The sequence below is a fragment of the Panicum virgatum genome, chromosome 2K (assembly GCF_016808335.1).
Source record: "Panicum virgatum strain AP13 chromosome 2K, P.virgatum_v5, whole genome shotgun sequence".
NCBI classification, from domain to species: Eukaryota; Viridiplantae; Streptophyta; class Magnoliopsida; order Poales; family Poaceae; genus Panicum; species Panicum virgatum.
The window spans coordinates 52,701,440-52,724,169 of record NC_053137.1 but is presented as its reverse complement, the minus strand read 5'-3'; the positions used below and the strand labels follow the sequence as shown (position 1 = coordinate 52,724,169).

Sequence of the window (22,730 nt, the reverse complement as noted above, 5' to 3'; positions counted from 1 at the left end):
TTTCCTTTGCTCTAAGTGTTACGAGCAGGTATCAGTCAGATTTCGGTGAAGCTCACTGGACAATTGTAAAGAGTATCCTTAAGTACTTGAGAAGAACTAAAGATATGTTCCTAATATTTGGAGGCGAAGATGAGCTCCTTGTAAAGGGTTACACCGATGCTAGTTTTCAAACAGATAAAGATAACTCCAAATCGCAATCCGGTTTTGTTTTCTGCCTCAATGGTGGGGCAGTGAGCTGGAAAAGTTCCAAGCAAGATACGGTGGCTGATTCGACGACAGAGGCCAAGTATATTGTAGCTTCCGAAGCTGCAAAAGAAGCTGTTTGGATCAGAAAGTTTGTTTCTGACTTGAGTGTTGTTCCTAGTGCGTCCAGTCCAGTGGACCTCTATTGTGATAATAGTGGTGCCGTTGCACTAGTAAAAGAGCCTAGAACAACTAAAAAGTCCAGACATATACTGCGGAAGTACCACCTCATCCGTAACTTTGTTGAGAGAGGTGATGTGAAGGTTTGCAAGGTGCACACGGATTCAAACGTTGCTGATCCGTTGACAAAGCCTCTCCCACAACCAAAGCATGAGGCGCACATGAGATCTATGGGTATTAGATACTTACATCAGTGATTCTAGTGTGCGTGGGAGATTTTGTGTCATGAGTATGTTTATGTAATGATAAATAATTGTTATTTGTTCCAAGGATGATTATTTTTTACATTGATTATCAAGTATGTGACTTGTTCGTGAAACTTTGTTGACAATGATATGATTCTAAATTATCCCTAGTTTATGTCGTTGTGTGGGACAACAACGACGTTGAGACTAGCACATGCATTAATTGATGATCATGTTTCACGGATCATGTATATGGAGATATCGGATTAATGATGTGGACACATGTTGGTGAACATGGTGTTGGATTGACCCACTCCAAGACAATGTTGGGATTGTTATTTTGTATGTGCCATCAGTTGTTCTTGAGTGTTATACCTACTGGATCCTTAGACCTGAGATCGCCATTGTTTCTCACTGTGTGTAGTGGTGCATCTTGGGGCTGCTAAACGCTACTCCGTGACTGGGTAGTTACAAAAGTAGCTTACAGGTGTGTCATGAAACATGGAATGGGATGTGAGCGGATCAAGATGGAATTTGCCCCTCCTAGATAACAGGAGAGATATCTCTGGGCCCCTCGAGATAGTTGGATTTGAAAGTGCATGGTCATGCCAAAGTGATTAAAGAGTTAATCATGATGACTAAAGGTTAGTTATGAATGGAATCCACTATTAGATCGAGAGAATGGTCGAGCTATCACAAAGGTGGCACGCATCTCGCTTTGAGCTTGACTGGTATCGTGTGGCAAAGGGATCGGTGTATGAGTATATCTAAGGTTCGGCCGATATGATCTTTATGTGTATTTGTGAGTCACTATGCCCTGCTAGGTGCCGCTATTGACTTGTAATTCGGAAATGATTTCCGATCACGACCACCTACACATGAACCTAACGGGTCACACACTTAAGTGGTTTGGAATGTTGAAAAGCTTGCCTGTATGATTGTCTCTAGTACAAGTGGGAGATTGTTGGTGATATGCCCAAGAGCCCATCATCACAATACGGTTTAAAGGCCCAATAGAATATTGATCCAAGAGGGATTATGGTTACTAATGGGCCTATGAGATAGAAGCCCATTAGTACACCCTATATATACAAGGGAGGGGCTAGGGGGGCGAAACACCGGTGAGCCGCGCCACCTCCTAGCCGCCGCCCCTCCCTCTCTCTCGGCCGCCGCCCATGCCGTGCGTGCGGTGCTAGCACACCGACGCCCGGCGTTTCATCCCCGTACGTGTGGACTCCGTGGAGGCGCTGCTGCGACTGCTGCGCTGATCGGCTGCTGGGATCAAGTACGGAGGAGCTACGTGATCGACTACTTCCTCTACATCGACGCGCGACTTCTTCCGCTGCGCTGCGCGTCTAGTGGTAACGATCTATGATTTTCTACTCGCAAGTATCTTGAGTATATGCGGTAGTGATGCTAGCGTAGTCTACCCGTTTCCCTACATGCATGGCACGCAGCAGAGGGAGGGAGGGGAGCCATCAGCACTGTGTCATGTGTGTCCGCGCAGCCCGGTCACTTGGACTCGTCAGTGCAGCTAGCGGGCAGTGCGCGGCCATCACGCGGCCGAGCTCGCCCGTCTGAGTCTGGCCGTCTCGTCCTCTCGCCGAGTGCCATCACGAATTGGGGAAAGCACACCAAAACCTGCATGTGCTGCCATCGATCACCTGCCGCCCACCATTTTTGTTTGTTTTGCTCCTGCGATGCAAGGAGAAAAAGGACTCCCATGCCATGTGAAGCGGCAGTGCCTTTGCGGTGTCCGTTGCCGAATTGGTGTCCACAGTAGCGAGCCAAAATTGTTATATCAACTCACTAGTTGGTTGTCTAGCTTGGCAAGTTTCAACCGGCTTTTCTATCTATATATACTATAAGGATCCAAAGAAATTAAAAATGCCTTCCCCCAAAAAAATTATCCCCACCCTCTCACGGAGGGCCCACAAATCAGAAATTTTTTTGGTTGAACCAGCCTCGACGAAACCATCTAGCGGCAAAAACAGCGATTCCGCGACGTTTCTGCCCTTCACCGCCCTTTTTTTTCACCGAGCGCGTACCCATACCCGCCCACGCCCATGGCCTTCCATGATTGCAGCGGCGCGGGTGCGGGGGACAATTCCAACTCTGACACGCGGTGATCGCGCGCCTGCTAAGGGGGGACGACGTCGTCCGCACGTCCTCCTGGCCTCCTGGGATTGGCGGCGCGCAGGTCGAGAAGTCCCAGGCGGTGATCGCGCACCTGCTACGAGGAAAGAGGACGTCATCCGCCGGTCGTCCTGGGATTGGCGCGCGCAGGTCGATTAGTGGCAGGCGCTGCTCGGCGTCCATGGCGGCGATCACTTAGGGCTTAGCTTTGCTTCGCTTTGGAGGCGACGGTGGCGGTCCTTGGAACCTGGAGGTCAGGAGGAGGCTATATTGCGGGCGGCCACAGAGGGACTGTAGCGATGCGCCGGCGCTTCCATCTACCTCTAGCCTCGCCTCCGTGCTGTGGGGGGAGGGGCGTGGAGATCCATGAGGGCCAGCAGCTCCGTGCTCCTCGTCGACGACATCGCGGCGTCCGGCCGTCGCCTCCACGAGCACGAGCATGAGGACATCACCATACGAGCTGGGGGCTGGGGCAGCAGGTTCTGGAGGTGTCTTCCATCGGTGGAGCAGAAGAAGCGGGCTCACAATGGCATGTGCAGGTAAGCTGTTCGATGGAATGGCACTGAAGAGGCACAAATATACGAAGGTATTTCTCTTCCTTGCTGCAGTGAATAGGACCGTACACATGTGCTCTTACAAATCTTTACTAGATGCAAGTGGTATAAAAAATGCTGAGTTTTCTTCGGGGTGTTGACATAAATTGATCAAATTCAATTTTACCATGTAATGTACTAAAATTAGTTTTCTAGTGGGATAAGTATCATGTCCTTTTTTTATGTATCTGGGTTGGTTATTGCACAAAAAATATATCGCGAACCTGATTAACTTATTTGTGTTAGTTTCTATTAGTACACCTATAAAGCTACTGATTTAGCATTCCAGGAATGTCAATGGATTCTATGAAGAGCAGCCCACGATGGAATAGACCGAATGAGCTTGTCATGCTGATAATTTTCTATGTTTTTCATGTACAGATCTTTGTGAAGGGAACAATTATGTTCTATTGATATTCATCGAAGCAGTGGAGAACATCAAGAAGGAATTTTTCCGGCTACCATATATAAGGATAGCAAGCAACTCAATTAAACATTACTGGAATGGTGAGTTTAGTGTTTTTTTTATTTGTAGTCTGGGCTTCTTGAGAAGTTGACAGTAACGTATTCGGCTTCCATTCTATTTAATTAGTACTAAATTTGGCTCTATTATCACAACATGGTGGATTTTTGTGACGATACTTATTTGTTTGCTCACTTATTTTAGAAAGAAGTGGCTGGTTTCTATAAGAATAGAAATCTTAAGAACTATTAAATACCAGCAAGTTATGTCTTATTTAAGAATGGTTGCCTCTATCACTGAAAGCTAGCTGTTTTCAGCGAATTGGCTGTGTTTTGAAGAAAAGGGGGTATGACTTTACAAGCTTCAAGCACGCGAATAAGAATTGAACCAGATGTGAGGAGATATGCTCTCTTCATTGTGATCACTGATATTTTTTAATCCCGATGTGTCTGATTCATTTTTCATTCCAAGCATAAATGATCACCTATATAGGCTTAAATATTGTCTATTAATATTTAGAAAATATGTTTATTTCACCTCCAGGTTCTGCTTTGGAGCTGCAAATCGTACTCTAATACCATGGACAGGAGCCTTTGAAACTTTTGCAGGTTTCCGATTCTTTCATTATTCTCTTTGTTATTATGACTGGGAACTAAAAACATTGTATCTTCATAATACTTTTTCTTACAAAGATAAGCTTCAATGAAAGTGTTTGCCTTGCAGCAGGGCCACGGCATAGCGTAGGAGCCCTGCACGCGGTCTACAAGGCGCCATGATCGAGCAATTCGTCATCCGCCCGTCCAGGTACGCCCTACTGCAATTGTTTGTCTATTATTACATATGAAATGTGATGCTGCATTGGATAAACCATATTATTCTCAAAATTGGAGCATTGCAGGATCAATGCTGCATTGAGATCAAATCGTGGTGCCTTGGAGGGTTTAGAAATGTATACGGCTAATATTATAAGCAGGAACCCATTTTGCTGGCCATTGCAATAACTTTTTTACAAATTGAAACTTAGGTTTTTGCAGTAACACCTTGTCATCAAATTTGTTTTCCCACATTGAGGTAATTTTGTATAACAGGGATACGATGTGGTGGCTCTGGCATGCCCTGAACGATTTGCTATTGGCTTGGATATTTCTGATATGGCTGTTGCGAAGGCTAAGTAGGTATATATGCTGATGACCAGTAGCTTAGCAAGAGCTTGATTGTCAGTTATGGGAAGCTATCTTGAGAATTGGCTTGCTTGATATCTTACGTTGTTTGTTCTTATGTTTCAGGTAGTTTACGCTTGATATATGCCAGAGGGTATATTTTCCAAAATAATATTAATCACAAAACAGGACCATAGATGCTCAAACTTTGTAGTTTTTCTATTTCGGGGCTCAGGACATTAGGTTTTATTTATTTTTGAACTTATCAAATTGTAAATTGATAATAATGGGCTTGACAACTGAACCACTTTTTGGATAATTGGTACCGAGTTCATTTTCGAATAAACTTTACGTTATTCCAACCATCGCTACTAGACTACAGCTTTTCTACAATACCCTTTATCTTAGAACTGTCTTCTGATTGTAGGTAAGCATTTTTTTATACTGATTATATTTTCCATTGGTATGCAGGGGTCATCCTCTTTGCCCAATGCAGATTATTTTACTTTTTCCATTCAGTGTCGTTACTCTAAGAGGATTGACAAAGCCGAAACATGGAAAGTAACAAATTAGGCAACTAGGACTACATTTAGTTTTGACAAGATTGTTTAAACCCTTTTATGTATTTTCCTTTTTGTTTCTAATTCTACTCTTAAATACTGCCCATTGTATAGGAAGAATTATCTACTGGTAGCCCTGCATCTGCATGCTTCCAGCACTATGCTTATTTTGCTAGAAAGAGAGGAAGCTTTATTTGCCCTACGGCTATGAGCAATACATGAGCCTCGTGGTAAAATGAACCATGTGAGATCCCTTCTTATGGCAATTTGGTTCAGAAATCAACTACGTACCTAACCATTGTTATATGTGCGGTTTGTGTATCGTTAGCAAGTTTAAGAATTAACATTTGCAATTTCGATAAATGTGATTCTCATATCAGTAACATTCAAGCATAATGCATATTCTCTTCAGTGCAGGTTTTGCTTCGGTTAGGAGAATTGCTTCTACTCTTTAATAATTTTCTAGATTTTGTTTTCAATTCCCAACAGATTATTGATATATTCAAAATCATTTCCGTTTGTACCAATTGCTTTAATCATTAAACTTTGTATCCATATTTAATATTCATTTCGGGCTTTCCAGTTGATCTTGTTTTTAGAGGTTATATTTGATGGGTTGCTCCATTGCACATAATTTTGATAAAGTGTGGTATCAATTGCCAGGTAAAAAGCTAATGGATGAAATGCGATGCAATCACTCATCAGAAAGGTTCAACCTGTAAGTCAGTCTAACAAGTCGTCATGCTTCAATTGTTCTCTGATACAAGTTCTAAAAAACACATTTCCGAATAATGTTCATTCCAAATTCTACAGACTAGCATTTTAACTTGATGTTGACAAAACCTCTATGTAGCTTCAAAATGTTGTCACATTGATGCTTTAGAGAAGCAGGTTTCACAACTGAATTTATATATCTGGTTGACATTTGAGATATTCAAAGCCATTTATTTTATTTTTAGAATCGGGCTTGTTGACTACTAACCTCTGTATGTAGCACAGCCAAGGAGAAGAAATTGGATCTGGGGACAGCTGTAAAACATATTTCCTTAAAAAAAGAGATGGCATATATACACATGGATTAGGCATTTTACTTCGTTACGGAGATGGTTTAGCAATGGTAGGTATCATATGCGGAGGTATTTTTTGTATTAAGCATCACCATTTATTCTGTAACACAACCATCGCTTTTAGTTTTGATCTTTTTTTTAGGTGTGGAAGTAGTAGAAAAGCATGGGTGGAGCAGAGCTTTCTGACGAGTTGGTTGGGATGAGAAAGTTATCATGCGAGGAATGATGAACAAAATTGTTGACCTACTTGATTGAGGTACAAGATCACACTGTTGCATTTGGTTGGGCTATGCTAAACAAAAGTTAGGGTGCCCACTTGAGAAATGAGCCTCATCTGGGGGAAGAGAAGTCTTATTTTTCTCACATTTTATAAATGTGAAAGAGGTCTTGTCAGGAGGATAAAAAATTCTCAACCAGTGGAAGTGGTCTTGATAAAATAGAAGTATGCACTTTTTTCTTCTTTTTCAGAGTATGGAGAGGGAGTCCAGTGCAGTGCTTTTGATAGTTCACCATTAACGCAGGTCAAATATTAGCACTATAGTTAAATTTTGTTTGAATTTGCAGTATACAACTAACATGTGTAGTAATCTTGCTCGGATAAGTGGCTTCTGTTGGCAATGAAAATTCTGATTGATTTGGCTATACTAGCCAATGGAATTTTTTCATGGTCAATGTTAAACTAGGCATTTGGCTAGAGAGATCGATATATTTTCAGCACTCATTGAACTGGCAAATTTGTACTAGCACTCTGCTTCTTTCAATAATACACTAGCCATTTGGCTTGAGAGACCTATATTATTTTAATATTCATTTTTTGTGATCTTAAAACGCTACATTTATTTATGTTTCTCTATTGCATAATCAAATATTGAGTGAAATGAAAGAAAGATCGGTAATTTGGTGATCTTAAAAGCTTGCTAGAACTACGCTGCCAAGATGCTTCGCAGCTGAATCATGTGAACGACAGTAGCAAGAGCATCCTGGCGTGTGCTCTAGCAAGCTTTTCAAATGAAGAACACACACTCTATTATGCTATGGAAAATCTAAATATATGACTATGCATGTTGATGCTTACGGAGGGAATTCGTTTCACCTGTACCAACGCACACGGTACATAGTTTGAGAAGCATTATAAGATTGGTATAGAGTGATTGCTGTAGTATTCATAAACAAGGTTAATTTCTTTAGTAGTCGTTTTTTGTAATGAAATTATTTTATAAATACATTTTTCTATGACACGTGCTACACATCTCCACTATTTATATAATTATCTATATAATTATCCTCACGTATTTCGTACTACCTTATACATACCATTTATTTACCTATTTTTATAATTATATATTTTTTGTATTTTAAATATTTTGTCTCCACAACTGAGATCTCATTGCTTGTTTTTACCGTATGTAGTTTCTTAAAATGCTTGTTGCGACTAAAATTTAGTGTGATTATTTTTTTCAATATTATTCTTTAAACACGTGCGTGCCGCACGTACACCCTACTAGTGAATGTAAAAAAACGAATAAAGAACAAACATGGAAATATCTTTTCAAAAAAAGGAATAAACATGGAAATGGGCTATACGGTTTCATCTTCAAAGCGAATGAGGCTCAAGGCCTCTTTGATGTAGACGAAAGCCAAGCCCAGAATAAAGGCCCATTGAAGCTTCGTTGTGGAGTCCAAAGGCCCAACCAGCTTAAGAAAATATCGGCCCAAACAGAGGCGGGTGTGGCCTATTTGATGCTTCTCAGTTCTTAGTTTTTTTTTAGATTACCCCGCTTTGCTTCGGTTAAATTACCCGGTGTGGTTATTCCCTCCCATTAGCGGCCCAAGCACGTGCTGATGGCCTGATGGGCATCTAAAAAACGTATGGGGAAAGTCCATTATTAAATTTGTTGCAAATATACTTAGCTCGGTTACACCATCCTTTGTACTTCATACACGAAAGAATAATTTTCTTTTCGTTAATGCATGGTTCATGCGAGAGGAAAAGCGAATTGTCAGATTCCTTTTAAGGTTGCACGCACCGAATTTATATAGGCCTATCCGAAAAGGACACCCTATAAATAACACACTGAACAAATGCAGTAAAGAATTTGCTGGAAACATCAATTGCACATCGACACAGCCATTAATGTGGTCATTCGCCAATCAATTTCCATATGAAAATGGTGGCAAAAGTACAAGACTACTACAAGTATGTTGGAAAAAAAATCATGACAGATCCACGGTCCATTTCTAGTATTTTCTAGGCAGCCAACAAAACATTTTCTCCAAATCAGTGTTGATCTTGCACATGTGTTTGATCGCTCGTTTTCCGAACCTACATTTACCAAAAAGAGAAGCATTGGCGAGATTTCTGTTTTTTTTTCCGAATACCCTCTTTTTTCTAACCTCCAAACATCTTCATGATTGATCATGTTACAGATCGCACACGCAAATTAGTTTTGTATTCCAACTTTGATCCAAACGACTTCAACCGAAGTTTTCCGTGCACTTGTACACAGAATCAGAATTCAGAAGGGCGCCCGGTAGAAATGGCCCTAGAGGAGGGTTGCAAAACAGTAGCGTTTGGGATTAAATTAGCCAGGTGACACCAAATCAGAAGGTGCCAACCCGTTGTCCAAAGCTCCCAACAAATCCCTCTTACACTACGTCACGCGAACAACTCATTGATCACAAGCAGACGCTACCGCCCCACACTTTCGTCTTCTTTCCTCAGCTGCTGCTCCAGTGCCCCACCCACTCGCGGTCAAAATGGCCCCCGCCGGCGCCGGCGCAGCCGTCCTGAGGCGGGCCCACATCGCCGGCGTCCACTCGTTGACCGGCCGCCGGCAGGCGGGGGCGGACCGCGTCTCGATGCTCCCTCCTGCGATCCCGCCGCTGCCGCCGCTCGTCTCATGGCGACAGGGCGTAGGTGCTCGACTCTGATCTGAAAGCTCTCCGAACTGTGTCGTACTTAACCTTGTGAATCGGTGGCGCCTTGACTTCTTTTTCCTAATATCGGTTGTTGATATCTGACGTTGTCTCGGGAGAAAAGAGCTTGCATTTTTGGGGTTCAATAATCAATATCAAATCTTTTGACCATAAGCTTTGCTATGCCTCGATAGAAAATACGTGATGTAATCTTTCTGTTTCTTCTGAAAAAGCAGAGCAGGGATCTGGAGTGGTTGCTAGGAGGCGCCTCTGGGCGAATGCGAGTGGTTCCTTCGAGCAGAATAACACTTGGGAGGAATCGGTATTGCCTTCACAGGTGCCGTTCTGATGCAATTTCATTATGCCACGGCTAGTGGGCTTTTGTACGCAATCAGTATTGGTTATTGGATGGTCACTAAGTATTTGCTTTGCACATTGGATTAAATTTTCCAGGTATTGGAGGAGAGTAAAAAAGATTTCCTCAAGATCCTGAAGAGTGCCAACACCGTTATTCCCCATGTAGTGCTAGGGAGCACAATTCTGGCTCTGGTGTACCCACCTTCTTTTACATGGTTCACAACCAGGTCTGTCTTGCAATGTTTTTGCTGTTTAGTTCAAATTCAGTTATTCAACCGAGTAGCATGGCATACATGTTGTTGGACCGAGAGTCAGCTGAACTTATATTTCAGCTAAACTTTCAGCAGTATACGAAATGGTACACATCCCAGAAGTATGCTTATAATTGATTCCCCAAAAGCCATTAAAATCTAGTGTTGAATCCATACTAATCACCATCTTTCCATTCCCAATATGGTGAATTTTTTGCTGATTAGGCCTTTGGACTATAGGAATCCTAATGGTTTATATTCACTGATAACTTTCCTTTTTCTTGTGATGATTAATCATGAAGGGTCTACCTGTATAGGCAGGCTTGTATGTAAGCAATTAGATAATTTCATGTGTGTGTCAATAGCACAGTGTTCTAAACTTCCACTGGCTCTTCACATTTCCAGCGTGTGTGTGTGTGTCAATAATTTTGCAGGTATTATGCACCAGCTTTGGGATTCTTGATGTTTGCTGTTGGTGTGAACTCAAGCATCGAGGATTTTATCGAAGCAATAAAAAGGCCAGATGCCATTGCTGTCGGTTATATCGGACAGTTCATCATCAAGCCTTTGCTTGGATTCCTTTTCGGCACTCTTGCAGTTACAGTTCTTAATCTTCCAACTGCTCTAGGTAAGAAATTGAGACCTTTCATCTCATATGTCGAGACCTTTCATCTCATATGCTTTATAAGGAATATTGAAGAGTATTAGTGAGGTCTGACATGAACTTGTTTCTAGGTGCTGGTATCATGTTAGTTTCATGTGTGAGCGGAGCACAGCTTTCAAACTATGCAACTTTCCTAACAGATCCACATATGGCTCCTCTCAGCATTGTTATGACATCATTGTCAACAGCTACTGCAGTTTTTGTCACCCCAACATTATCTTACTTTCTTATTGGCCAGAAATTACCTGTAGATGTCAAAGGGATGATGTCCAGCATTGTTCAAATTGTTGTTGCTCCAATTGCAGCTGGATTGCTACTGAATAGGTACTCCCTTCATTGCTCTGAAGTAGGACAGATGTGCTAGATTGGATAGTTGTCTTGCAATATTTCTGTTTTTTTTTTGGCTTCCACGTTGAGTAATTTCTATTTTCAGTGTCTAAATTCATGCTTCTTGATATTGTGCAGATTCCTTCCAAAGCTCTGTGCAGCTATTCAGCCATTTCTCCCTCCGTTGTCAGTATTTGTCACTGCTTTGTGTGTTGGCTCACCATTGGCTATAAATATTAGAGCTGTTTTGTCTCCATTTGGATTATCCATCGTGCTGCTCCTTTTTGCGTTCCATACCTCATCTTTTGTAGCTGGTTATCACCTTGCTGGTACTTGGTTTCACAAGTCAGCCGATGTGAAGGCAGTACAAAGAACAATATCTTTTGAGACAGGTGATGCGCTCTCCTGTTACATGAGGATAAGTTCTTTCTAATTTGTTTTTGTTGTCTCACCAGTACCTCTTGCAGGAATGCAAAGTAGCCTTCTTGCTCTTGCTTTAGCAAACAAGTTTTTCCCAGATCCACTAGTGGGTGTGCCTCCAGCCATATCGGTATGTGAACTTTTCCTCATCCACTAGTGGTTGTGCCTCTTGCAGATTTATCTCTTCCAAATGGTACTTTTCCTGACATTAATCCAGAGATAGCTATGAACTCATCGTATATAGTCCCACGGAAATAACATTTGTCCAATAAATAAATAAAAAACTTGTTACTCCTACCTGGACCATTCAGATGATAATTTTGCCTTTGGACGTCGAAATCAACATAAATTATGCAAATATATTACCATAATAGCATCGTTGACTTGATTCATGTCTGCAGGTTGTGCTGATGTCCTTAATGGGCTTTGCTCTCGTGATGGTATGGTCCAAGAAAACAAAAACGTAGCAAGCCACGAACTGAATCAACTCAGCCTTGTAATCAGACATCGCCATAGCCCTTGTCAAAAAATTTAGCCAGGCTAACTTGAGCCAGGAAGACACTTTGGGCCCCTGTTCATCGGAGGTCAGGATCGCTGCCAAATGATCATCATGGGCTCACGGCACAGGATCCAGTTCACCTTTTTTTTCTTCTCTTTTCCATATTCACATCTGATATTGGTTCTGTCGAACCAAAGATTTCAAGTGTCCCGAACTCTTCTAGGATTGCAAAAAACTCATGTGAAAGATTCTCTGTAACTCATTTTGGGATAGGAGGGGATGCCTCTTCGAGAAGAAACAAATGGCCTTGCTCTTGACTCTCTGGTGGTTGACTACTTTTCCTGAATTCATCAACTGCTGCCGTTTCTGTTCTTATTTATCTGGAGTTTTCTTGGTTGAAATTTGAAAATCATGTAGCGCTTCTTACTTCTCGCCACCCGAGCTCGCTAGCAGGTAAGTTGATTCCTCTCTGAATTATGGTAGAATTTTACATGTTTTTTTTTGTAACCTGCGCCCAAATGGCTCCGCCCACTAGAGATGAAGTTCAAAATTTTCACTATGTGTCATTCGGCGGATTGGCCCCAACTTTGTACATTTATACACATGGTCGGTTGTATTATACTCGGCGAGTGACCGTACACGGTACACATACGGATACGGATGTACACAGACAAGCGGGCCCTCCTGGCGAGTAATCCTCAACGACTCGCGGGGCTCGGGTTCTGTGAACGCCAACATCCCGCACCAGCCCCCGGCGCGTCCCGTCCCATGGCGTCCCTCCGGCTCGTGGCGGCGCTAGCGCCCTCTCCTTCTCCTCCGCCGCCGCCACCTCGACGTGACCCGCGGAGACCGCCGCCGTCCGCGGTCCGCCTGAAGAGCGGCGTGGCCCTGGCGGCGGCGGCGGCTGCTGCTGCTGCCGTGGCCGCCGCCGCCTCGCCACCGGCGCTCGCCGCGCTGTCCGAGCCGGCGAACGCGCTCTCACTGCCCACCTGGGCCGTCCACGTCTCCAGCGTCGCCGAGTGGTACCCCCGCCTCTGCCTCTGCCATTCCCACTAGGACGCTGCCGCCCAAGCCATTGCTTCCTCGCCTGTGGCTCTGCGAGGACTGAATCTCGGAGGGGGGATTTGCGTTGCAGGGTGACGGCGATGTGGCTTGTTTGGGACTACGGGGAGAGGACGGGGATCAAGGGCTGGAAGGGCCTCTCTTGGGGGATGGTGAGTGTTCGATTTCGATCAAGATCCCATCCTCGCTAAGATATCGTTATCTGAATAAATTTGTGGCGGTTTCAGTATCTATTTGTGTGTAGCACAACAGGATTCATATGCATTAAGATTCTGTGGCTCCATTGGTTGGCTTCAGAGTTTTTATTTTTATTCAGCAGAAGAAACATGAGTCTGTTCTGTTTACAAACAGTCATGCTCAGAGCTTCCCAGTGTTGTTGACTAACAACTTTGTGTTTCTTTCCAATAGGTACCACTTCTTGGTGGAGCGATGTGCGCCTGCACATGGCATTTCTTCTACAATTCAGAGTCTCTTGAAGTAAGATATTTTGCTGAAGCCGAAAATAATGTTTCATTCATTATGTTGTTTGCTAATATGATTATCACTTATTGGCCCCATTTTTTGTAATTGTTCTCCATTGTGCAATGGCATTGTGTACCTGGCCTACACTGACATGAAAGATGAAACTTAGATTATTAGGTGCAAGGAACTATTTTCAGATTTTTTTTTTTCTGAAATCCTTACGCCTTATTAGTTTTCCTGACAGAGTTATATGATCTGGAGCCCTTTATTGTTGTCATGAAAATAGACAAAAGCATAATCCAGTCCAAGTATTATTCCAAACAGTTCTTCTGCTCCTATTGTTTGCCTTTGTGTGACAATGCAATGTTTTTTTTTTCTTGATCCATAGGTCCTTGTTGCTCTCCAAGGTGCTCTGACGGTGATTGGTAACTTAACAATGTGTATTGCTGCATACCGCATCTTCAAAGCGTCCCAGGAAGGCTCTAAAACTTCATAGGCTGCAAGATTGTATGTTATAACTGGTTCACAAGGTAAATGAGTCGTATGCTCATGCTTTTTGCTGACACACATGAGCATGGAGGATTATTTGGTCTCACCTGAAAATGATTATGACTAAGTTGAATAACATGGAAGTGCACCTATCCTGTAAATGCCTATGAAGATTATCCTGAAATTCAGTTCGGTTACCTGACTTGGATAAACATCACTTGATAAAAAGCATTGTCACTCAGTATGCAACAGTTTCGAGCACTGAATGTTAGTGTCATCTCCTCCAGTGCAGAAACTGTTGTTCCAAGCTTCATCCCTCTCATGACCATCAACCAATCCGGCCAAAAAAGTATCAAAGTTCCTGTCCATCTCGAGGTGCCACTCCACCAGTACAAGCTTTGTTGTTGCATGCTTCATCTGTTGTCTCAACAGTTTCGAGCACCGAATGTTAGTACCATGGCCATGAACCAACCCTGCCAAGAAAGCATCAAAGTACCTGTTCTTCATCTCGAGGTACCCTTGGCATGTGGCCTCATAATGCTGACCCTGGACCAATGCGACCATCGCTGTTGCCGGACGAGGATCGCATGTTTATATGTGTATGTATGTGTTCACGGATCATGGCACGCCTACCTAATATAATCCATGATTCACATGCACATTGGTGAACCAGGTTTACGCGAGGGCCAGCGTCAATGGTGAAAGTTGCAGCAATGATGGATGATGCCTCTGTCAATTTGTGCAGGGAGGTCAAGCGTCGGAATGAAATCTCCACTCAGCGAAGATATGGGTCGAATGAGTGGACGCAGGACCGGGAAGCTGGGACACGCGCCGCGCATCGGGAGCGTCTCAGACGGCATCGGACGGCCTGGATCAAGAGCACAGGTGTCGCTGATCTTGAGGTGTCGAGTGCAAATTGTTGTGTACCTTGTGTGGGTAATGAGTGCAACTTTTGGCCAAAGCTGGAGGCAGTGGCCCAAAGTGTCTTCCCTTCTCCAAGTTTTTTTCTCGAGAGATTCTCGCTCCCATGATGGTCTGTGACGGGGATGAATGGCTGCTGCTCGGTGACTTGTTAGCCTCCTGTGGATTCTGTGAGCGAGAATGGCGTGCAGTGAAGGGCGTCTCTCATGGAAGACTTGGCCTCCCAAGTTGGCAGAACTGTGGTGAACGATCGATCACTCTCAGGCCTGCAGCGGCATGTCACAGTGATTCTAATGGAATTCCCAGTTGGTTGTACCTGTTGTGTTGGAACAGCGCGGCGAGAGTTCTGAGTCCACACGGCTGGCAGGTAGCATGTTTGCAGAGAGGGGAGGTAAAAAAAAGGCGTCGAGGCATCATTCTGCCGAGGAAACTGCACGAGCAAAAAGATTGAGATGCTCGAAAGCGAATTTGACCTGCTCGTGCCTTGCTCCTGCACCATCGAGTACCGGGAAAACTCTAAAGCTTCATCATGCAACGCAAGCGCCGGGACCAAGTAACCAATAATGCACGCAGCCATTTGCCTTGACGTACATGGAGGTGTTTTTTACCAATGAGAGTTCTTACAGAGCGAGCACAAGGTGTTGTTATTCAGCCAGTTTTAAACTTGGGATCTTCGTACTGAGCCCTAATGATTCCCTTTATTTGTAATCTTGTGCTCTCAAACCTCCTCCTGTCAAAAAGATCGTGCTGTCTCATCGGCGATCGATACTCTCCCATGAATTTCTCCACGCCCTTCTCCTTCTTTTTCCGATGAAATATGCCGCTAAATGATTAGCGATGGGAAGATCCATTGGCCCATGCCGTGCCATAAGTCCATGCTCCATGATGGAGGAGCTGCCTCCATCTCTCTCGGCTCACATGCGTCATGTCAATGTGAGCATGCGCCACCAAACAAAAACCTAAAGCCACCACCACCAAAGCCTTGAGACGAGGTGAGGTGAGATGAGATGGGATCGATCCATCTTTATATATAGCCTTAAAGCTCTCGGAACACTTCATCTGCAAGTCACTGAGCACCACGGAATCTATCTATCTAGGAGCAAGCACACAGCATCCGGCAACATGTGCTCCGGGTCCTGGAGCACCAAGAGATGCCCATCCCTTGTCGTCTTCAACCTCAAGCGGCAGCAGCAGAAGACGAAGCCCCATGTCTCGGTTGCCATCAGGAGGAGGAGGAGGAGGTAATCAGTGTGTTCTGTTCAAGCTTCCTCTGTTCAATACTTCAATCTGTAGCAGCAGTACAAGTAGCAGGATGGCTTTGTTCAGCTACTAGTATTTTGTGACGCGTTCTTAGTTTTTGCTGGCACACGTGCACAGGTTGAGGCTGAGGAGGTCGAGAGCCGGAGCAGAGGCCATGGAGATGGTGAACCTGAAGCTCTACCTGGAGAACCGGTGCATCATCGCCGAGAACGAGAGGCTCCGGGAGAAGGCCAGCGCGCTCCGCCGCGAGAACCTCGCCCTGCGCCAGAACCTGTCCAAGACGGCGGCCGAGGCCGAGCTGCCGGCGGCAGGAGCGGGAGCTGGAGCTGCGTGAGGCTGCTTCCTCTGGCTGCTTCCTCTGGCTGCTGAGCATGCGCTCCCCGCGTTGGTGCTTGTCCTAGTTTGTGTAGAATCCTAGATGTCTATCCGGGCGCCATGCCTGTGCTCATAAATCACCAGGTTTTTGGAGCTCTCTTGGGTGCTCCGCGCCTCGATGTTTGTACATTACAAGTGCAGGGATTAACTAGATTCTGTTTGCAACTGGCTCTTTTGGATGAACAGAGCAAGGGAATAAAAGACAGCTTCCATCAAGAGGGAAAAGTTCAAGTTAATCTTTTTTTTTGCTGGAGTGGAAACTGAGATCCTAAGATGGTTGGTCAGCTTTGATTTGCTAAGAATGAACTCAGCCGCAACACAGAGTTGGATCGGGAACAAATCTTTACTGCCTTTTCACTCTGATGAAAAGCTTGCAGCATATCCTGGCAGGAGGACCACAAACCGGAGATCCTTTCTTTACCTAGCTTTCTCCCCTTTTTCTTTGACAAAAAGTTCAGGCAATGCATTATACGTGCTACTGTTTTGATGTATTTGTGACAATATCTATACAACACGCACACAAATTTATCCAGAACTTGCAGCAAACTTTCTCATTTGCATAGAAATTGTGAAAGCAGAAACTGAAGCCTCAACTATCTCAACCCTGAATCACACAACATAAAAAGGCCCAAAGATCCATAGCAAGGTACGCTAAAACATAAGAACCATTATGAATCCGTATCCTGCTAATAGAATGAATAAGGATATAAGCTACAGAAATTAACACGACTACATAGTATATCGCCCTAAGTATTGCTCCCAAATTAACCCATTTAACGCGCAGGACAAATGTACCTAAAAAGAATCTTAAAGTTCTAGCACAAAGTTACAGAGACTGACATTTTGTACAACACAATCCTCCCAAACCCAGGCATTACAACCAGACCCAGACCAACATCCAACCAAATAACTTCGCAAGAAACCACAAAAGACGGAATATCCAGCCACTGTTGTCCTAGAACCTAAGAAAATAAATATCAGGGAACATATGGTACCCCATCATGAATCTGCAGTCTGAATTTGACATTCAAGAATGTCTTCTGTGAAATCGTCCTAATGGTTCCACTGCTTCTGCTGAGCCTTGAACTGCTCTGATTCCTGTGGCTGCTGCTGCTGCTGAGCCTTCTGGGCCTCCGATGGCTGCTTCTGTAGTTGCAGCAGCTTCTGTTCAAGAATCTGGCGGTGCATATGATGGTATGACCCGTTCGGCGCATGAGCATCAGTCGCCTCGCCAGCAGCTTGTTTCAGGCGCTGCACTTCAGCACTCAGTGCTTGATTCAGAGCTGGATACAGAACAACGGTGAAACCAAAACAACTCAGTACTTCAGTAGCTGAATAAGCCAAAGAAACAAAATTGAAATGGAAGATGGCAAAATAAGGTCCATCAAGCCCCAGTAAAAGAAAATATTAACAGTGCGAACCTAGCACATGGTAACTCAAGTTGCAGCACAAAACATCCATGTTCTAAATTACTCCTTTAGAACTTTGATACTATGCATTTGATTATTCAAATTAATAAAGCATAAGTCAAAAAAACTGCAATAGATCAACTTGAAACTCCCATGCCATGTAAACGATAGAATCAATAAGAGAACGATATATGAGATAAGGAAGTACCATGGGATGCCAGCTTTAGTATAATGTCATTGGGAAAGAAGTTCGATCAAATAAGATAAAGATGGGCCGAGTTGGCAAGAAATGCATTCAGAATTATTTCCAATCATGAGCAGCTCATAACAATTATAAATCGATTCCTATTGTTTTTACTCCTCTACGTTCATCCTCTATTGACTAGCTAATACATATCCTTCCACAGTGAGCTTCAGAAATTAGAAATTTTCAGAGTTGGAAAAAAAACCCTGAACTCCATAGCTCAAGCCAGCAAAAAAAGTTCATGAATATAAAAAAAATGATACATTTTTCTTTTGAGAAAAGGAAAGGAGGACTTAACTAAAATCCTATGGTGGTAACAAGACTATTTCAGAAGGCTATAGCGCTCAAATATGATTCAGGGAAATGGTATAGGAATTGAAATCAGATACGTTGGCGAACTTATCGTATACACATTATCATTTCGTAATAGAAAATGTATGCATCATCTAATCATCTAGCAAGTATGATTGAAATTCTAGTTTTGAAACATAGAGGCAAGTAGGCAAGATACATAGAAATATAGGAAAATGTAGAACAATGTTTCTTGATTTTTCTAATGTACCAAATTGCACATGCAACTCCAAATTAAAGAACATGCTGTAAATATGATCTAATGCATGCTTGATCTCTGCACACAAACAATTTCTCAACTCATATCCTTAGAAAAAAAATACATCTCTATTGCCACAGAGGAATAAGTTTTTGAGAATACACATGAGAGCTGCAAAGTTATTGCATTAACAGAAAAAAAAAATCAACATCCTTACAACCGTGATACAGTAAAGATAAGAAGAAGAAAAACAAACACACTTTATTTACGACAGAGACAGGAAATCAATGAACAATGGAACAGGGAATGCTTCTTCTAGAAATAAAAAATGAACAGTAACTGAAATGCTGAGAGACAATGGAATAAGCGTACCATCTTTCAGCTGTGCTTGCTGCTCCAGCGCTTGCAACATGATCCTCATCTCATTGTTCTGAACTTTAAGTGCTTCACATTCCCTCTGCAAAGAAATATTACAGTTATTACTATTACAACAGTAACTAGGAGGTCAAATCTTAGACCAAGATACAAATGTTGACCACATTCAGAGAACAAACCTGCGACAACGCTGCTTTTGAAGATAATGTACTGGTCTCCATCTGCAGCACATGAACTCTACGCTCAAGCTCACCCATGTACTTCACCTTGCGCTCCTTCGACTTTGCAGCAGAGATCCGATTAGCTAAAATCCTGCAAAATTTACAAGAAAAATTCTAAAATTTCAGCAACCAAAAATCACTCGGGAGGCAGGACCCTCCCACATGAACTTGAAAAAAATTCAAACCTCTTGACCCTCTTAGGATCAGCCAGCGCGAGCTCAGCGAGGCGTTCGTTGGCCATGATCTTTCTCATCTCAGACTCGGTGAATTCCCCATTTGCAAGCTCAGAAGTAGCGACTGCAGCGGCACTCCCAGAGGGGCCACTTCCAGTGCGCGGGACGCCGGCGCCGGCGCCTGACGCCGTAGACGGCGGCAGCAGTGTCGGCGACACCTGTCCCAGGGCTCCAAAGTTGAGGTTCCCCATGATGCTGTCCACCGACAAGCTGCGGCAATGCCGAGGATGGCTAATGCTGGGGCCTCCGCCACCACCGGTAGCCCAGCTCTCGGCCTCGTTGTCGCTGCTGTCAGCAGGGCTCCACGCGCGCTGGCTGCTCATTTGGTTGCCCAGGTGGCTGTTCCCCTCACCGGGGCCATCCCCGGAGGAGCCGAGCCCACTCAAGCTCTTCGGATCCCTGTACGAGCGGAAGAGCTCCTGGAGGGCGGCGGCGTCCGCCGACTTGCTGAACCCCTCGGCCGCAGGCAGCACCGGCAGGGGTAGCTGGTTCTGGAGCGAGAACCCGATGATGAAATCGCTACGGGACCGCCGGTGCCCCGCCCCACGCGGCGGCAGGCCGGACGCCGACGGCCCCTGCTGCTCGGAGCCCAGCGACGGCGCGGAACGCGGGACCGCCGCGCCCGCCTCCGCACTCACACCCGCGGCCGGATCGGCGGAGTACGGGAGCGGAGCCAGTGATTCCGTTGAGAAAAACGGCGCCTTTGGGAGCGACCGGGCGAGATGCGATCCTCCTGCCGGCGGGGGAGCGAGCGCCGGCGGGCCCTGGTAGTTGCTGAAGGCCGAGAAGCCGGAGCCGGGCACCAGGCGGGGCGCCATCGGCGGGAGGAAGAGCGGCGGCGCGAAGCGGCGCTGGTACTGGGAGGAGAGATCCATGGGGAGCGCGGGGGCGCGCGGGGCCTGGGGCTGCTGCCCGCCCGGCGGCGAGCGGAGGCGGGCGCGGCGCGCGGGATCGGCGCTCCGGTCCTCGTCCATGGCGGCGGCGCGAGGGGGGAGGGTGCGGGGCGGACGGAGCCGGCGCTAGGGTTTCGCAGGAGGGTGTCGCGAGGGGATGGGGGGACTGGGGGTTTGCCGGCGGCGAGGTTTTGAGACGGCGACAGCGAATGCGAACGCGGCGAGCAAAACGTGAGCAAATCGTCGGGCGCGGGGCGCAGAAAAGGAAAGGCGGGTCGAACGAGAACGGCAAGTTTGCCTTCTGTTTTTCCTCCTCCGGACGACGGGTTGGGCTTGTGGGCTTTGCGTGCGCGGGGCGTGAATGGCGTGGGCCGAAGTAGATGGGCTTTCGCCCTCACATGCTGCGAAGGAAAAAAAAAATAGTGTCCACAACGTTTTAGACTCCACGAAAAGGAACTATATTGTCAGACCAGCGAAAGTCACCAACAAATATCAAAGCATGCTTAGGAACAAGGGCACAACCTCGAATGGCAACAATCAATTTCTTTATTTTAAATTATAGATCATTTTGACAAATCTCCATACATAATTTTTACTATGTATTTAGACATATATATGTCTAGGAGCATAATAAATTATGTATATAGAAATTTCAATAATCTATAATTTAGAACGGAGGTAGTAAAAAACTAAGCCTATAGCTTATTAGAAGGTATCCACAACCATCATCCATGCCCTTTCCAACATGCCGTGCATCCGTTATTATCACATGTTTACTGTAGGTGTCTAATTAGGTTCATTAGATTCGTCTTCTAATTTACAAACAAACTATACAATTAAGTTTTTTATTTTATCTAGATTTAATACTCCATGGATGTGCTACACACAATGTGATAGTTTTGAAATTTTAAATTTTGCATCTAAACTAGACCTCAGCACGCTGATCTGCATGGATGAATGTAGCCTTCGTTTAAAAAAAATATTGTAATTTCAACATAGCCCCCCCCCCCCCCCACACACACACACAATACCGCGGCTGCTAGAAATTAGATTGTCCAAATAAATCAGCTAGCCGCTATAATCCAAATGCAACATGAATTTTTTGTTTGTTCTCCAAACAAATCTCGAGGCATGCGATTGAGAAGCAAATATTATATCGTTCGATTAGATTGTCGCAAAACAACAATTTTCACTAGCTCTCCCATTCTATTTTGGTTAGATTGTCCCTGGTTAAAATTACGGCTCCCTCCGGTTAGCAACGCAAACCAGTACGTTACGTTATTCCCCTCCCTCTACAGTACACTTGTTGGCACGCCTGGTCCTGGGCTGGGCGTCGTGCTTGATCCACGTGAACGTGAGCACGCGTGGCGGGCAAGCATTTTCAGCGCCCGGCCGCCGTGGGGAAGCGCGCCGCCGGGACATCGGTGGCGATCTCGTCAACAATGGACGCCGCAGCAGCGTCGTCACGGAACGTGAGAGACGTCCTCTCCAGTGATCGCGGCGCGCTCCCAAGCAGGACCTCCAGGACCCTGTACTCTTCAGGGTCTCCCCCCTTGAGGCCGACCACGGCGAGCTCTCGAAGGCCGTCGAGGCGAAGCCTGCCGCCGCCTGCGCGGACGCCACCCCTCGTCCACCGCTGCGTCATCCTCGCGGCGGCGGCAGCGGCGGCGGCGGAGCTCGTCGCCCTCCTGCGACCGATGCAGGCGCGTGGAATGGCATCACATCATGAGTGGGTTAGTTCTCAATGCGTATCGCGATCGTCGAATGCATAAGAAGTACAAAGACAGCGAAGCAGTAGGGGCTCGCATCCACGCGAAGCCTCGTCAAGCCCAGCGTTCTGGAGAGGAGGGAGGCCAGGCTCCGGGTAGCTACGGTGCTAGCGGACCGCCTGCGATCCTTGGCGCTGAGACCGCCGCCACGCCGTCGCCGCCGGTTGGGAACCGGAAGCAGGAGCGCACGCTTAGGCACCGGATCAGGTTGGTGTCCGCCACGTCCAGGCTTGTCAGGCCGTCAACGTTGCCGACGTCGAGCACCTCGAGGACGTCCGTGCGGAGGGCCAGCCGGGACGCAGCGTCCTCAGGCCCGGCCCGATCAGGTCGTCGGGGAGGCTGCTGTGCTGAGCCGATCGCGGCACGGTTCTGGGGTTCCGTCCGCCGCCTTGGCCATGCGCTTCTTCATCTATCGCCTGCGTGGCGCAACCGCCTCGATCGGTTAG

The 22,730-nt window shown here is 45.5% G+C and overlaps 4 protein-coding genes and 1 long non-coding RNA gene across 9 annotated transcripts; 4 read left to right on the top strand and 1 right to left on the bottom strand.

The window, feature by feature from the left end:
• Nucleotides 1-3,138: 3,138 nt before the first annotated feature.
• Nucleotides 3,139-4,578, top strand: LOC120684631. The gene is made up of 4 exons (XR_005679391.1): nucleotides 3,139-3,283; nucleotides 3,719-3,844; nucleotides 4,344-4,408; nucleotides 4,524-4,578. It is a non-coding gene; the product is annotated as an uncharacterized LOC120684631 (long non-coding RNA).
• A 4,681-nt stretch (nucleotides 4,579-9,259) lies between these two features.
• LOC120684594 (probable sodium/metabolite cotransporter BASS5, chloroplastic) lies at nucleotides 9,260-12,352 on the top strand. Of its 2 annotated transcripts, none has more exons than XM_039966456.1 (8): nucleotides 9,260-9,504; nucleotides 9,740-9,840; nucleotides 9,957-10,087; nucleotides 10,546-10,739; nucleotides 10,847-11,099; nucleotides 11,241-11,494; nucleotides 11,570-11,652; nucleotides 11,924-12,343. In XM_039966456.1, exons 1-8 carry the CDS (start codon nucleotides 9,345-9,347, stop codon nucleotides 11,987-11,989), a joined length of 1,242 nt encoding a protein of 413 aa, XP_039822390.1. In that variant the 5' UTR covers nucleotides 9,260-9,344; the 3' UTR covers nucleotides 11,990-12,343. The 2 variants fall into 2 exon arrangements, with proteins under 2 accessions (XP_039822390.1, XP_039822397.1); XM_039966463.1 differs by having other exon boundaries at nucleotides 9,265-9,500; nucleotides 11,924-12,352.
• A 364-nt stretch (nucleotides 12,353-12,716) lies between these two features.
• LOC120684606 (ycf49-like protein) lies at nucleotides 12,717-15,093 on the top strand. Of its 3 annotated transcripts, none has more exons than XM_039966492.1 (5): nucleotides 12,717-13,043; nucleotides 13,157-13,235; nucleotides 13,492-13,560; nucleotides 13,934-14,075; nucleotides 14,327-14,540. In XM_039966492.1, exons 1-4 carry the CDS (start codon nucleotides 12,790-12,792, stop codon nucleotides 14,039-14,041), a joined length of 510 nt encoding a protein of 169 aa, XP_039822426.1. In that variant the 5' UTR covers nucleotides 12,717-12,789; the 3' UTR covers nucleotides 14,042-14,075; nucleotides 14,327-14,540. The 3 variants fall into 3 exon arrangements, with proteins under 3 accessions (XP_039822426.1, XP_039822416.1, XP_039822405.1); XM_039966482.1 differs by having other exon boundaries at nucleotides 14,322-14,540; XM_039966471.1 differs by lacking the exon at nucleotides 14,327-14,540 and adding an exon at nucleotides 14,780-15,093 and having other exon boundaries at nucleotides 12,721-13,043.
• A 463-nt stretch (nucleotides 15,094-15,556) lies between these two features.
• Nucleotides 15,557-16,826, top strand: LOC120684618 (protein LITTLE ZIPPER 1-like). Of its 2 annotated transcripts, none has more exons than XM_039966503.1 (2): nucleotides 15,557-16,196; nucleotides 16,333-16,826. In XM_039966503.1, the coding sequence occupies exons 1-2, from the start codon at nucleotides 15,958-15,960 to the stop codon at nucleotides 16,547-16,549; spliced, it is 456 nt and encodes a 151-aa protein (XP_039822437.1). In that variant the 5' UTR covers nucleotides 15,557-15,957; the 3' UTR covers nucleotides 16,550-16,826. The 2 variants fall into 2 exon arrangements, with proteins under 2 accessions (XP_039822437.1, XP_039822439.1); XM_039966505.1 differs by having other exon boundaries at nucleotides 15,563-16,190.
• Nucleotides 16,827-17,263: 437 nt separating this feature from the next.
• Nucleotides 17,264-20,596, bottom strand: LOC120695440 (bZIP transcription factor 29-like). Its single transcript, XM_039978688.1, has 4 exons — nucleotides 19,575-20,596; nucleotides 19,348-19,480; nucleotides 19,166-19,250; nucleotides 17,264-17,873 (listed from the first exon to the last, which is right to left on the bottom strand). The coding sequence occupies exons 1-4, from the start codon at nucleotides 20,594-20,596 to the stop codon at nucleotides 17,644-17,646; spliced, it is 1,470 nt and encodes a 489-aa protein (XP_039834622.1). The 3' UTR covers nucleotides 17,264-17,643.
• Between the last annotated feature and the right edge of the window lie 2,134 nt (nucleotides 20,597-22,730).

Excerpts from the sequence above, each read along its gene's own strand:
- LOC120684594 (XM_039966456.1), top strand. The coding sequence starts at position 9,345 with ATGGCCCCCGCCGGCGCCGGCGCAGCCGTCCTGAGGCGGGCCCACATC. Across the intron at positions 10,740-10,846 it reads TAATCTTCCAACTGCTCTAG|GTGCTGGTATCATGTTAGTT; the intron begins GTAAGAAATTGA and ends ACTTGTTTCTAG. Across the intron at positions 11,100-11,240 it reads GCTGGATTGCTACTGAATAG|ATTCCTTCCAAAGCTCTGTG; the intron begins GTACTCCCTTCA and ends GATATTGTGCAG.
- LOC120695440 (XM_039978688.1), bottom strand. The coding sequence starts at position 20,596 with ATGGACGAGGACCGGAGCGCCGATCCCGCGCGCCGCGCCCGCCTCCGC. Across the intron at positions 19,251-19,347 it reads CAAAAGCAGCGTTGTCGCAG|AGGGAATGTGAAGCACTTAA; the intron begins GTTTGTTCTCTG and ends ATTTCTTTGCAG. Across the intron at positions 17,874-19,165 it reads GCAAGCACAGCTGAAAGATG|CTCTGAATCAAGCACTGAGT; the intron begins GTACGCTTATTC and ends TTCTGTATCCAG.
- LOC120684606 (XM_039966471.1), top strand. The coding sequence starts at position 12,790 with ATGGCGTCCCTCCGGCTCGTGGCGGCGCTAGCGCCCTCTCCTTCTCCT. Across the intron at positions 13,236-13,491 it reads AGGGCCTCTCTTGGGGGATG|GTACCACTTCTTGGTGGAGC; the intron begins GTGAGTGTTCGA and ends TCTTTCCAATAG. Across the intron at positions 13,561-13,933 it reads ACAATTCAGAGTCTCTTGAA|GTCCTTGTTGCTCTCCAAGG; the intron begins GTAAGATATTTT and ends CTTGATCCATAG.
- LOC120684618 (XM_039966503.1), top strand. The coding sequence starts at position 15,958 with ATGAGATGGGATCGATCCATCTTTATATATAGCCTTAAAGCTCTCGGA. Across the intron at positions 16,197-16,332 it reads ATCAGGAGGAGGAGGAGGAG|GTTGAGGCTGAGGAGGTCGA; the intron begins GTAATCAGTGTG and ends ACACGTGCACAG.